Raw genomic sequence first — 15,311 nt, 5'->3', positions numbered from 1 at the left:
ACCACCGCCACCGCCGCCACCACCACCGCCACCACCACCGCCACCACCACCACCACCACCGCCACCACCGCCACCACCGCCACCACCACCACCGCCAGCACCACCGCCACCACCACCACCACCACCGCCACCACTACTGCAACCACCACCCCCACCACCGCCACCACCACCCCCACCGCCACCACCACCACCGCCACCACTACCACCGCCACCACTACTGCAACCACCACCCCCACCACCGCCACCGCCAGCACCACCGCCACCACCGCCACCACCACCGCCACCGCCAGCACCACCACCGCCACCACTACTGCCACCACCACCCCCACCACCGCCAGCACCACCGCCACCACCGCCACCACCACCGCCACCGCCAGCACCACCGCCACCACCACCACCACCACCGCCACCACTACTGCCACCACCACCCCCACCACCACCACCACCACCCCCACCGCCACCACCACCACCGCCACCACTACCACCGCCACCACTACTGCAACCACCACCCCCACCACCGCCACCGCCAGCACCACCGCCACCACCGCCAACACCACCGCCACCGCCAGCACCACCGCCACCACCGCCACCACCACCGCCACCGCCAGCACCACCGCCACCACCACCACCACCGCCACCACTACTGCCACCACCACCCCCCCCACCCCCACCACCACCACCACCTCCACCACCACCAGCACCACCATCACCAACGCCACCACCACCGCCGCCACCGCCACCACCGCCACCGCCAGCACCACCCCCACCACCACCACCACCTCCACCACCACCAGCACCACCATCACCAAACGCCACCACCACCGCCGCCACCACCACCACCGCCACCGCCAGCACCACCGCCACCACCACCACCACCACCGCCACCACTACTGCCACCACCACCCCCACCACCACCACCACCACCCCCACCGCCACCACCACCACCGCCACCACCACTACCACCGCCACCACTACTGCAACCACCACCCCCACCACCGCCACCACCACCCCCACCGCCACCACCACCACCGCCACCACTACCACCGCCACCACTACTGCAACCACCACCCCGGCCACCGCCAGCACCACCGCCACCACCGCCACCACCACCGCCACCGCCAGCACCACCGCCACCACCACCACCGCCACCACTACCGCCACCACCACCCCCACCACCGCCAGCACCACCGCCACCACCGCCACCACCACCGCCACCGCCAGCACCACCGCCACCACCACCACCACCACCGCCACCACTACTGCCACCACCACCCCCACCACCACCACCACCACCCCCACCGCCACCACCACCACCGCCACCACTACCACCGCCACCACTACTGCAACCACCACCCCCACCACCGCCACCGCCAGCACCACCGCCACCACCGCCACCACCACCGCCACCGCCAGCACCACCGCCACCACCACCACCGCCACCACTACTGCCACCACCACCCCCACCACCGCCAGCACCGCCGCCACCACCGCCACCACCACCGCCACCGCCAGCACCACCGCCACCACCACCACCGCCACCACTACTGCCACCACCACCCCCACCACCGCCAGCACCACCGCCACCACCGCCACCACCACCACCACCACCGTCACCACCACCGCCACCACCGCCACCCCCACCGCCACCACCACCACCACCACCCTCACCGCCGCCACCACCGCCACCGCCACCACCGCCACCACCACCACCGCCCCCACCACCACCCCCACTGCCACCACCGCCACCACCACCACACACTCTCCGCCGTGCGCCCTTGCCGGCTTTAATAGGTGCTCGCTAACCACACTTGCCCCTGCTACGTACAGCTTGTTCTTGTCTAAGGGGGGAGGTGGGGTGTGGGGGTGAGACGTTGCCTGCGTAACATTACACGTGGCATCGTGTTCCCTGACCATCTACACCCAGGTCGGGTTCACGCTCGTTGGCATCACCCTCTAAGAGCCGAGCTCTCCGTTATTATTCCTTATAATGCGGGGGTTTAACATTCCCTCTAGGTAGACTCAGCCCCAATACCATTCCTTCGCGAGATACGAGCAGCGAGGAGACAAAGGCGGCCGGGCACACGTGGTCTGTCAACCCAGCCACCGCTATAGCCTTGCCAGTTCAAACCTGAGCCGCTACTCTGAATCAGAATATTGATTTGTGTTTTTTAACCGGAGGAATCCGATGATAAGGTAAATTCTCCCCCCCCCCCCCACACATTTCCAGAAACTCCGAATGCATTTCCACTTAAAATGTAAAATGTTTAAATAGCTTCTAATCGCACAAACCCCATCGTGCAACTGTTATAATAGGTGCTCGCTAACAATTACGCTTGCTTCTGCCAAGTCGGCATCGCCTGTTCGCGTGACACCGTGTCCCAGTGTGCTTGACGTTTACTCGTCCCACGCGAGTTTAAATGCTTAATTTAATTTGAGGGTAAACAAAGAGGGCTGGCGCAGGGATTTAGGGAATGAGGCCATGGATTTTGTCCTGGTTACCTGGTCGTCATTATCATTATCATCATAATCATCATCATTATCGTCATCATCATCATAATCAACAATATCATCATCATTATCGTCATGATCATAATCAAAATCATCTTCATTATCGTCATAATCATCATGATCGTCATCATCATAATCATCATTATCGTCGTCGTCATCATCATTATCATCATAATTATCATTATTGTCATCGTCATCATCATAATCATCATTATCGTCATCATCATCATCATCGTCATCATCATTATCGTCATCACAATCGTCATCATAATCATCATCATCGTCATCGTTATCATCATCGTCATCATCATTATCATCATCATCGTCATCATCATCATCATCATCGTCATCATCATTATCGCCATAATCATAATCATCGTCGTGGTGGTGGTGGTGAGGGCCCATGAAGAGTCTATTCGAAGTGGTCTGCTGGCCTGTGCTGGTCTCTCTCGAGTAGCGACTGCAGCACGGGGGCTCCACGTGTTTCCTCCCCTAAGAAGACTTCGTCATACTGTGAACTACAGCGTTGAACAATAATAAATTATTAAATAATAATAATCAATTACTTTTTATTTTGCCAAGCCAAAACACGATGAGGAAATAATTCTAGATTTGAAGCTTTCGTGACTGCAAGGATTCATATTCTTAGGTGTTTTCGGTAAAGTCACGTAGGTAAAACATTAAAATTAATAAAAGATGAGGAAATAATGAATCTTACCACACCACATCAATAACACTGGGGCCTTGAAATAAAAAAAGATACGTAATAATCGACGTTTCGGGCAATAGTCCACCTTCGTAGTGAGGCTCGTGTTACCGGATATTGAGCTCGGTGTACTAATTTGATCCCATGAAGGTAATGTGTCCGCAACGCTGCATATTCATTTCCTTTTAAGACCACGCAGCGATGTCAGCTGCAGCAGTACCATCAAATACTTAGACCAAAACCCTCGTGATCTTAATAATAACAACACTTCGTAGCCCCTTCGGTCAATCTACTTACGGATGAAGGCCGTCCCTTCATTATGGGAGCAGTTTAATGACCGTACTTCACCACGCCGGTCAGTGCGGATTGGTGAAGGAGTGGGGTGAGTGTTCGTGAACGGTTATGGATGTCACGGCCCGCTGATGTGAGCCGTCGCTGGGAATTCAACTCCCTCACTCGGCTCACCAGACCGACCAAAATACAAAACCGGTTGAGAAGTAAAATGATGCGGCGATGCTGCCGCTGCTGTGTTGGTAGTTGGCGCTCACTCACGGCTCGCAGCAAACTCAACTCACGCATCGATCCACGAACACTCGGCGCCGATGTTAGAAGCGGTTGGGAATCGAACTCAGGTGTGCCAGGTTCTTCACGGAGTGGAACTCCCTCTGTGTTGTGATGTTAGCAGTGGCAGGGAATCGATCTCAGGTGTGCCAGGTTCTTCACGGAGTGGAACTCCCTCTGCGTTGTGATGTTAGCAGTGGCAGGGAATCGATCTCAGGTGTGCCAGGTTCTTCACGGAGTGGAACTCGCTCTGCGTTGTGATGTTAGCAGTGGCAGGGAATAGAACTCAGGTGTGCCAGGTTCTTCACGGAGTGGAACTCCCCTCTGCGTTGTGATGTTAGCAGTGGCAGGGAATCGAACTCAGATGTGCCAGGTTCTTCACGGAGTGTAGCTCCCTCTGTGTTGTGATGTTAGCAGTGGTTGGGAATCGATCTCAGGTGTGCCAGGTTCTTCACTGTGTGTAACCCCCTCTGTGTTGTGATGTTAGCAGTGGCAGGGAATCGATCTCAGGTGTGCCAGGTTCTTCACTGTGTGTAACTCCCTCTGTGTTGTGATGTTAGCAGTGGCAGGGAATCGATCTCAGGTGTGCCAGGTTCTTCACGGAGTGGAACTCACTCTGCGTTGTGATGTTAGCAGTGGCAGGGAATCGAACTCAGGTGTACCAGGTTCTTCACGGGGTGGAACTCCCCTCTGTGTTGTGATGTTAGCAGTGGCAGGGAATCGAACTCAGGTGTGCCAGGGTCTTCACGGAGTGGAACTCCCTCTATGTTGTGATGTTAGCGGTGGCAGGGAATCGAACTCAGGTGTGCCAGGTTCTTCACGGAGTGGAACTCCCCTCTGTGTTGTGATGTTAGCGGTGGCAGGGAATCGATCTCAGGTGTGCCAGGTTCTTCACGGAGTGGAACTCCCTCTGCGTTGTGATGTTAGCAGTGGCAGGGAATCGAACTCAGGTGTGCCAGGTTCTTCACTGTGTGGAACTCCCTCTGTGTTGTGATGTTAGCAGTGGCAGGGAATCGAACTCAGGTGTGCCAGGTTCTTCACGGAGTGGAACTCCCTCTGTGTTGTGATGTTAGCAGTGGCAGGGAATCGAACTCAGGTGTGCCAGGTTCTTCACGGAGTGGAACTCCCTCTGCGTTGTGATGTTAGCAGTGGCAGGGAAGCGAACTCAGGTGTGCCAGGTTCTTCACTGTGTAGAACTCCCTCTGTGTTGTGATGTTAGCAGTGGCAGGGAATCGAACTCAGGTATGCCAGGTTCTTCACGGTGTGGAACTCCCTCTGCGTTGTGATGTTAGCAGTGGCAGGGAATCGAACTCAGATGTGCCAGGTTCTTCACGGAGTGGAACTCCCTCTGTGTTGTGATGTTAGCAGTGGCAGGGAATCGAACTCAGGTATGCCAGGTTCTTCACTGTGTGTAACCCCCTCTGTGTTGTGATGTTAGCAGTGGTTGGGAATCGAACTCAGGTGTGCCAGGTTCTTCACGGAGTGGAACTCACTCTGCGTTGTGATGTTAGCAGTGGCAGGGAATCGATCTCAGGTGTGCCAGGTTCTTCACGGAGTGGAACTCACTCTGCGTTGTGATGTTAGCAGTGGTTGGGAATCGAACTCAGGTGTGCCAGGTTCTTCACTGTGTGTAACTCCCTCTGTGTTGTGATGTTAGCAGTGGCAGGGAATCGATCTCAGGTGTGCCAGGTTCTTCACGGAGTGGAACTCACTCTGCGTTGTGATGTTAGCAGTGGTTGGGAATCGAACACAGGTGTGCCAGGTTCTTCACTGTGTGTAACCCCCTCTGTGTTGTGATGTTAGCAGTGGCAGGGAATCGATCTCAGGTGTGCCAGGTTCTTCAGGGGGTGGAATTCCTTCTGTGTTGTGATGTTAGCAGTGGCAGGGAATCGAACTCAGGTGTGCCAGGGTCTTCACGGTGTGGAACTCCTTCTGTGTTGTGTTGTTAGCAGTGGCAGGGAATCGAACTCAGGTGTGCCAGGTTCTTCACGGGGTGGAACTCCTTCTGTGTTGTGATGTTAGCAGTGGCAGGGAATCGAACTCAGGTGTGCCAGGGTCTTCACGGTGTGGAACTCCTTCTGTGTTGTGATGTTAGCAGTGGCAGGGAATCGAAATCAGGTGTACCAGGATCTTCACGGTGTGGAACTCCTTCTGTGTTGTGATGTTAGCAGTGGCAGGGAATCGAACTCAGGTGTGTCAGGTTCTTCACTGAGTGGAACTCCCCTCTGTGTTGTGATGTTAGCAGTGGCAGGGAATCGAACTCAGGTGTGCCAGGTTCTTCACGGAGTGGAACTCACTCTGTGTTGTGATGTTAGCAGTGGCAGGGAATCGATCTCAGGTGTGCCAGGTTCTTCACGGAGTGGAACTCCCTCTGTGTTGTGATGTTAGCAGTGGCAGGGAATCGATCTCAGGTGTGCCAGGTTCTTCAGGGAGTGGAACTCACTCTGCGTTGTGATGTTAGCAGTGGTTGGGAATCGAACTCAGGTGTGCCAGGTTCTTCACTGTGTGTAACTCCCTCTGTGTTGTGATGTTAGCAGTGGCAGGGAATCGATCTCAGGTGTGCCAGGTTCTTCACGGAGTGGAACTCACTCTGCGTTGTGATGTTAGCAGTGGTTGGGAATCGAACTCAGGTGTGCCAGGTTCTTCACTGTGTGTAACCCCCTCTGTGTTGTGATGTTAGCAGTGGCAGGGAATCGATCTCAGGTGTGCCAGGTTCTTCAGGGGGTGGAATTCCTTCTGTGTTGTGATGTTAGCAGTGGCAGGGAATCGAACTCAGGTGTGCCAGGGTCTTCACGGTGTGGAACTCCTTCTGTGTTGTGTTGTTAGCAGTGGCAGGGAATCGAACTCAGGTGTGCCAGGTTCTTCACGGGGTGGAACTCCTTCTGTGTTGTGATGTTAGCAGTGGCAGGGAATCGAACTCAGGTGTGCCAGGGTCTTCACGGTGTGGAACTCCTTCTGTGTTGTGATGTTAGCAGTGGCAGGGAATCGAAATCAGGTGTGCCAGGGCCTTCACGGTGTGGAACTCCTTCTGTGTTGTGATGTTAGCAGTGGCAGGGAATCGAACTCAGGTGTGTCAGGTTCTTCACTGAGTGGAACTCCCCTCTGTGTTGTGATGTTAGCAGTGGCAGGGAATCGAACTCAGGTGTGCCAGGTTCTTCACGGAGTGGAACTCACTCTGTGTTGTGATGTTAGCAGTGGCAGGGAATCGATCTCAGGTGTGCGAGGTTCTTCACGGAGTGGAACTCCCTCTGTGTTGTGATGTTAGCAGTGGCAGGGAATCGATCTCAGGTGTGCCAGGTTCTTCAGGGAGTGGAACTCCCTCTGTGTTGTGATGTTAGCGGTGGTTGGGAATCGAACTCAGCTGTTCGGATTCGCAGTGCGTTAACCACTGCACAATCGTCCCCCTCACCTCCCCCCTTTGCGCCCCCCCCCCAACTCCTTACCCTCACACCACCCATGCCCCGCCCCCCCTCCCCAAATATTAAATATAGAGGTCGAAAATTCGGAATGCTTTACACTTTGGTTGGATTAGCAGCTAAGGGTTCACAAGTAAATAACAGCGGGAAATATAGCGCCGGTCAGAGGTTAATAAATCACTTTGTTCCACGTTATATACGATGCACAAGAACACACACTGCAAATGCACACACACACATACAGAGACAAAGATCACCCGTATAGCCTTAGCAGACTGTAGGAGCAAGTGCTGTTAGGGAACTACCATCAGCCAGCCGGGTTGCTCACTATCAGAGGAGAGCGGCTCTTAATCGGAAGGCCTCGAGTTCAACTCCTGCTTGGGTTTATTGACTCGTCCCATCATCACTCCCGGGGTCGATAAATCGAGCACCACTTGGTGGCAGTTTGCGGGGAAATCAACGGCGGTTGTCCTGTGGGTCGACTCACCCCTCCCACCTCGGCCAGCGCCATAGGAATGTGGAATTACCACCACTGGCTCAGGGCTGGAGACGACAGATGAGCATCCGATGCTCATTTTGATCGCACGACATTCGCGTCGTCGAGCCACACAGCTTCTCTCTGTGTCCTTCGCAGCCACGGGGCGAGCGCGGCTGGCGATGGAGACTAGCAGCGGAGCGAGCCTGACCCAACCCAGAGGCCGTCGCCTCCTCCTCGTCCTCCTCCTGCCAGGAGCGACCTCCACCCAGCGCCGCTGACACCCGCGTTGTCCTCAACCCACCACCACACTCCACGGGTTCGACTCCACCACTCTCTTCGCCCTCGCATGGCTACGCTTTGGACGCACATCCGCGCGTGGAACAGGAGGCGCGCCTCGCTGGGGTGGCAGCAGCGGCAGCAGCCCCAACTCGCGCTGCTGTGCGTCTCTCACTGCCTGCTGCTGCTGCTGATGATGATGCTGATGCTGGTGCTCGGGACACCGTCGAGTCAAAGCCACGCCGCAGACGCCGCAGCTGCCCCCGTCACCGCTGTGAAGGTCGTGGCCGGGAAAATGTTCACGCTGAGGAATTGCCCCGGAGCAGAGACCGGAGCGACGGCATCTCCCTCGCCTGTGTGCCGTGCGGTAAGGGCGGGGCCCGGCGGGGGGGGGGGTATTTGTGTGTGTGTGTTGAGCTTCTTCTTGGTTCTTTCGGTAAAGTCACGTAGAATGGAAATAATACAATAATTAAAATAAAAGATAATAAAATAATTCTTACGACGTTTTGGCCACAACACAAGCAGCCGTCCTCAGGTGAAGAACAGGTCTTTCAAGAGACAGAGTCTGAATGTTTTCTCGACAGACCTGTTCTTCACCTGTCTGTCGAGAAGACAGAGTCTGAATGTCTTCTCGACAGACCTGTTCTTCACCTGAGGACGGCTCCTTGCGTTGTGGCCGAAACGTCGTGAGAATTATTTTATTATGTTTTATTTTTATTATTTTATTATTTCCCTTCTACGTGACTTTACCGAAAGAACCAATAAGATGAATCCCTGCAGTCACGAAAGCTTTAAATCGAAATGTGTTGAGCTTCTTTCGCACCGTACGTAGCCGACCGTGCTTGTCGGAGGTGCGGGGGAAAGGCAACAAACGATGTATGTTGAACCTCCTTCGCACCGTACGTAGCCAACCGTGATAATCGGAGGTGCGGGAGTGAGTGAGATGCTGGGTGGGTGGACGAGTGAGGTTCTGAATGGGTAAGCAAGCTGCTGGGGTGGGTGGGTGAGTGGTTGAGCGAGTGTGTTGCTGTGTTCGGTGAGCTGCTGGGAGCAAGAATGAGCTGATTTGTGAGTGGGGGATTGGTTTGGTAGGTGGGTTTCTGAGTGTGTTTTTGAGCTGGTGAGTGAGTGCATTGATGGGCGAGTGAGCTGGTGGGTGATTGAGTTTCTAGACGAGTGAGTTGGTGGGTGAGTGAGCTGGTGGGTGATTGAGTTTCTAGATGAGTGAGTTGGTGGGTGATTGAGTTTGTAGATGAGTGAGTTGGTGGTGAGTGAGCTGGTGGGTGATTGAGTTTCTAGATGAGTGAGTTGGTGGGTGATTGAGTTTCTAGATGAGTGAGTTGGTGGGTGAGTGAGCTGGTGGGTGATTGAGTTTCTAGATGAGTGAGCTGGTGGGTGAGTGAGCTGGTGGGTGATTGAGTTTCTATATGAGTGAGTTTGTGGGTGAGTGAGCTGGTGGGTGATTGAGTTTCTAAATGAGTGAGTTGGTGGGTGAGTGAGCTGGTGGGTGATTGAGTTTCTAGTTGAGTGAGTTGGTGGGTGAGCGAGCTGGTGGGTGATTGAGTTTCTAGATGAGTGAGTTGGTGGGTGATTGAGTTTCTAGATGAGTGAGTTGGTGGTGAGTGAGCTGGTGGGTGATTGAGTTTCTAGATGAGTGAGTTGGTGGGTGATTGAGTTTCTAGATGAGTGAGTTGGTGGGTGAGTGAGCTGGTGGGTGATTGAGTTTCTAGATGAGTGAGCTGGTGGGTGAGTGAGCTGGTGGGTGATTGAGTTTCTATATGAGTGAGTTTGTGGGTGAGTGAGCTGGTGGGTGATTGAGTTTCTAAATGAGTGAGTTGGTGGGTGAGTGAGCTGGTGGGTGATTGAGTTTCTAGTTGAGTGAGTTGGTGGGTGAGCGAGCTGGTGGGTGATTGAGTTTCTAGATGAGTGAGTTGGTGGGTGAGGGAGCTGGTGGGTGATTGAGTTTCTAGCTGAGTGAGTTGGTGGATGAGAGAGCTGGTGGGTGATTGCGTTTCTAGATGAGTGAGCTGGTGGGTGAGTGAGCTGGTGGGTGATTGAGTTTCTAGATGAGTGAGCTGGTGGGTGAGTGAGGTGGTGGGTGATTGAGTTTCTAGATGAGTGAGTTGGTGGGTGAGGGAGCTGGTGGATGATTGAGTTTCTAGACGAGTGAGTTGGTGGGTGAGTGAGCTGGTGGGTGATTGAGTTTCTAGATGAGTGAGTTGGTGGGTGAGTGAGCTGGTGGGTGATTGAATTTCTAGATGAGTGAGCTGGTGGGTGAGTAAGCTGGTGGGTGATTGAGTTTCTAGATGAGTGAATTGGTGGGTGAGTCAGCTGGTGGGTGATTGAGTTTCTAGATGAGTGAGTTGGTGGGTGAGTGAGCTGGTGGGTGATTGAGTTTAAAGGTGAGTGAGCTGGTGGGTGAGTGAGCTGGTGGGTGATTGAGTTTCTAGATGAGTGAGTTGGTGGGTGAGTGAGCTGGTTGGTGATTGAATTTCTAGATGAGTGAGCTGGTGGGTGAGTGAGCCTGTGGGTGATTGAGTTTCTAGATGAGTGAATTGGTGGGTGAGTGAGCTGGTGGGTGATTGAGTTTCTAGATGAGTGAGTTGGTGGGTGAGTGAGCTGGTGGGTGATTGAGTTTCAAGGTGAGTGAGCTGGTGGGTGAGTGAGCTGGTGGGTGATTGAGTTTCCAGATGAGTGAGTTGGTGGGTGAGCGAGCTGGCGGGTCGGCAAAGTGGTGAGAAGTTGTGAGCATTCTCATGCTCCTGTTTAGAGTGTTCTCCCCCCCCCCCCCCCCCCACTTGATAGTTTTCACCCACGCGATCAGAATTGGACGTTTATCAATTCAGCGTTTGTTGAACACAGTTAAAGTCACATCTGGTGCGAGCAAAGATTGAGAGATAAAAATAAATTTAAAAAAAACCACAACATCTCAAATCAGAAACTGAATCTCAGCAACACAGCTGGAGTCAAAACACGCGCTGTCTTATTACCCCCAGAGTTACATACAGAGACACGGTCACACACATGCACATAAGCTAACACAGCAAAGTGCACGAACATCCATAGGCACACACACACACACATCCACAAAGGCAAAGATCCCCCGAATAGCTGTCACAGACTGTTGGGGCAAGTGCTGCTCGGCACAGCACGCAAAGGGGTGGACGGCCATCATCTCGCCTGGCCGCCTTTGTCTCCCCATTACTGATGTTTACTCGTAGCACCTGGAACTCATTTAAGGCTGAGTCAACCTAGGGGGGGCTCAAGACCAGTTCAAATATTTGCCACTGGACAGACCCCGGTGTTCTGAGTTTATTGACCGTGATGACCGCAAGCTTGCATCGCCACCCACGCACGCATACGCGCACTGAAATAAAAACACCCAAAGCCAAAGATCCCCTGTATAGCCTTTGACAGATTGTTGGGGCAAGTGCTGTAAGCGAGCACCTATGAAGGCTGGAACGGCACACAAGTTGGTGGGTGTCCAGCACCACCTCCGGTCGCCTTTGTCTCCCCAGTGACGATGTTAACACACCACACCGGGTACTCGTTTCAAGCTGAGTCGACCCAGGGTAGACCCAGGACTGGTTCAGATAGCCGTCACCGGTGTTGACCGTGAGCGAAATCAGAAATATTTGTTCATACCGATGTCCAGCAGGGGCGGGTTCTTAGCGCCGCACGCTAACCGCTGCGCCACCGCCACTGGTCCAACACCAATGGACACTAGGCTCTAAGGAAAGCTGTCTCGGGTGTGGACTAATCAACTTCAAGGGCAGTGCATATCATTACCATTATCAGAGTTGTTTCATTTTGTTTGCATTTTGACTGCTTGTGTTGCGGTTATTGCAAACATGATGCCTTGTATAAAGGTGTCAGTTTTGTACCAGTTAAAAGGGTAAAAACCTACTACTATATTTTGCCACTGGTAAAGGAGATGTCTCATAGTGTATGCGGGGACTGAGCGCACACCGTAGCCATCATCGCCCCACCACCGCTGCGGAACAAATGTACCACCCCACGTCACTCTTGCAAAATGATACGAGAGTATGCACGGTCTCTGGAGTTCTCACCTTGGTTGAACCAAGGGGGTACGCACACTCAAAACTTGAAGTACGGTACACAGAGGGGAGCTCGAAATCTCTGAGAGCAGGTGGTGAATGAAATGACGACAGCCCACCGAGGACATGCCACTGGGACGTGACATCTTACGAACAAAAGGACACCTCGATGCAATTAAACTGAACAATTATTTTTCCTGTTGTTTTTTCTTATTTTCACCAACTAATGCTACCGAGTTTAACACGTGTAGGCTTTCGCCACCAATATTATTCATAATCAACGTTTTTGGGTTTTTATATCGCGTTATTTATAAATGTGTCGTAACCCTCCACCACCCGACACGGCCAATCAGTAAAAGAGTGTCACGTTGACAAAAGACAAATAGTTCACTGCTTTAGCCCACCGGAATGTTGAAGCCAGAATTGCCCGATGATGCTGGATGAATTACCAGCGAAACGTCGTACTCAAATTGTAAATGTTGTGGTTTCACTCTTCAACACACCGGTGGGCTAAAGCAGCGAACTATTTGTCTTTTGTCAACGTGACACTTTTTTACTGATTGGCCGTGTCGGGTGGTGGAGGGTTACGACACATTTATAAATAACGCGATCTAAACCCAAAAACGTTGATTATGAATAATGCTACCGAGTGAGCTCTCTGTATATGTGGCTCTTTGCCAGAAGCGATCTGGCAATCGCAAATAATAGCTCGACAAAGCGGATAAGGGGCCGTCCATAAATGACGTCACACACCTAGGGGGGGTGGGGTCAGACATTTGTGACGATGTGTGACGAGGGGGGGGGGGGTGTTGAGAAATGTGACGTCACGTAAATTGCGCAAAATGAGATAAATACAGACAACACGTTCTACTTAATTAAATAGACTTTTCAATAACTGTTTTCTTCTACAACATCAGAGTGCAGCGCCACATTAAATACGCACTACAATGACAATTGTTTAAAGCGATTTGAAGCATGTTTTATTTTTTTGGGGGGGCAGAGCTTTGTGACGTCATATTTGAGGGGGGGGTCTGACTTTTTGTGACGCCGTGTGACGAAGGGGGGGGGGGGTCAAAAATCGTCCAAAATCGCGTGACGTCATTTATGGACGGCCCCTTATCATCATCACGTGTGAATTTATAGCAGCAGGTAAATACTCGAAACGCTTGATGTCGATTCTGAATGTGGATTGTCAAAAACCGGAGGAGCCGGAGAAAAATGCACTCCACCACGGGGAGAGAGAACATGCAAACTCAAATAAGTATAACCCGTAAAAAGTTTTTCACTCTAAATCCTTTATATGCGTGGCGGCTAGAGTCCTCTCGTTCTCTGGCTTGAGATGGCTGCCACCTATGGGTCAGATGATTGTCTGCCAGTATTAAGCAATTGGTAATTAAATATTTAATTTGTTTTCCCTAAACAGTGTAAAATTTTGGGAATTTTTTTTTCACGAACATTAATTGTCTCGCACAACGAGTCTGTGTGCAAAATGTCAGCTCGATTGGATCACGGGAAGTGGATTAAAAAACGACTGAAAGATTTGCACGGTCCTAAGCAAGCAAGCAAGCACGCAAGCAAGCAAGTGAACTTAATATAAAGGATTTAAAAATACGGCAGGCGTCAGTGTCGGCTTCAAACTCACAACCTCCTGTATACCAGGCGAGGTAGTTAACATCTCACCACCGTCACACCCAATTAATTGGGCCCAGGGTATCTATGGAAATGCAAGTTTTTCCCTTACTTTTGCAAATTCAGATGCGCTGAGTCTCATCGTTAATCATCTTGCGCGAGTTGAGCGAGCGTTTGAAAGCATGACAATTGCTGTTGTTGCCGCTGTTTACATAGACCACCTCTTGAGAGGCGCCTACCGACTTTCCGAACAGGCGAGGGTTGTTAGCGAGCTCCTATTAAGGCCGCCGTTGTCACGCGGGTGAGCGTTGGTGTGGCCAGAAACATATTTGCCTTGTCTCTCCCTACCTTGAAGATCTGAGATGACCCTTTGCTGTTTTAATTCTATTGTTGCGAGGCTGAGTTAACCCAGGCGGGGAACAGGTCAGGTTCACGTATCACGGCACCTTTTCCCCGCTGTGTGTGTGCGTGTTGAACTTCTATCGCACCGTACGACGTAGTAGCCAATCCCAACCTTGCTTTAATCCGTTTAATTCGTACAGTGAGGGAAAAAAAAGTATTTGATCCCCTGCTGATTTTGTACGTTTGCCCACTGACGAAGAAATGATCAGTCTATAATGTTAATGGTAGGTTTATTTGAACAGTGAGAGACAGAATAACAACAACAAAATCCAGAAAAACGCATGTCAAAAATGTTATAAATTGATTTGCATTTTAATGAGGGAAATAAGTATTTGACCCCCTCTCAATCAGAACGATTTCTGGCTCCCAGGTGTCTTTTATACAGGTAACGAGCTGAGATTAGGAGCAGGGGATCAAATACTTATTTCCCTCACTGTAGCAGGCTTTCGCGACCAATATGATTCGTAATAAAGGGTTTTTTTGGGGGGAAGGGGTTAGATGTGTCATAATCCTCCACCACCCGAGGCAGCCTGCAAGGTGTGTCACGTGAACAACACGCGCCAATCAGTTACTACTTCGGATGATACTGGGTGATGGGATTACCAGCGAAACGTCGAACTACTCAAATTGTAAACGTTGTGGACTTACTCTCCAACACACCGGTGGGCTGAAGCAGTCGCCAATTGGAGCCACGTTTTGGATCACGTGACCAACATTACTGGCTGTGTCGGGTGGTGCAGGATTACGACACTTGTAATCGTGCTCTCATTGTTGGCGTGGTTTTTAAATCCTTTATATTAAGTTCGCTTGCTTGCGTGCTTGCGTGCTTGCTTGCTTACGACCGTGCAAATCTTTCGGTCGTTTTTTAAGCCCACTTCCTGTGATCCAATCGAGCTGACATTTTGCACACAGACTCGTTGTGCGAGACAATTAATGTTCGTGAAAATTTTTGTTCAAAAATTTTACACTGTTTAGGGAAAACAAATTAAATATTTAATTACCAATTGCTTAATACTGGCAGACAATCATCTGACCCATAGGTGGCAGCCATCTCAAGCCAGAGGACGAGAGGACTCTAGCCGCCACGCATATAAAGGATTTATAGTGAAAAACTTTGTTTTTACGGGTTATACTTATTTGTTGTTGTTGTTGTTTCAAAGTTTGTCCATGAAAATGCAACTCCCTTCAGCGCCCAAATGGTAATGGTGACTCCCACGCCATTCCAGGGCACGTGCGTTATGACGAGCCACTACGAACGGTTCCGTTCGAGCCAGTGG

General features: G+C 51.9%; 1 protein-coding gene across 1 annotated transcript in view; it reads left to right on the top strand.

The window, feature by feature from the left end:
- The window catches only part of LOC133356816 (mucin-17-like), a 137,181-nt gene that overhangs the window by 5,622 nt on the left and 116,248 nt on the right, over positions 1–15,311 (top strand). Inside the window, exon 2 of the mRNA XM_061574524.1 lies at positions 7,826–8,312. Within this exon, the coding sequence (XP_061430508.1) occupies positions 8,016–8,312 (297 nt within the window). The 5' untranslated portion in view covers positions 7,826–8,015. The remainder of the gene's footprint in view (positions 1–7,825; positions 8,313–15,311) is intronic.

The sequence above is a fragment of the Lethenteron reissneri genome, chromosome 55, assembly GCF_015708825.2.
Source record: "Lethenteron reissneri isolate LAM-NWPU_2019-01 chromosome 55, ASM1570882v1, whole genome shotgun sequence".
Taxonomy (NCBI): domain Eukaryota; kingdom Metazoa; phylum Chordata; class Hyperoartia; order Petromyzontiformes; family Petromyzontidae; genus Lethenteron; species Lethenteron reissneri.
This window is presented reverse-complemented; position numbering and strand designations above follow the sequence as displayed.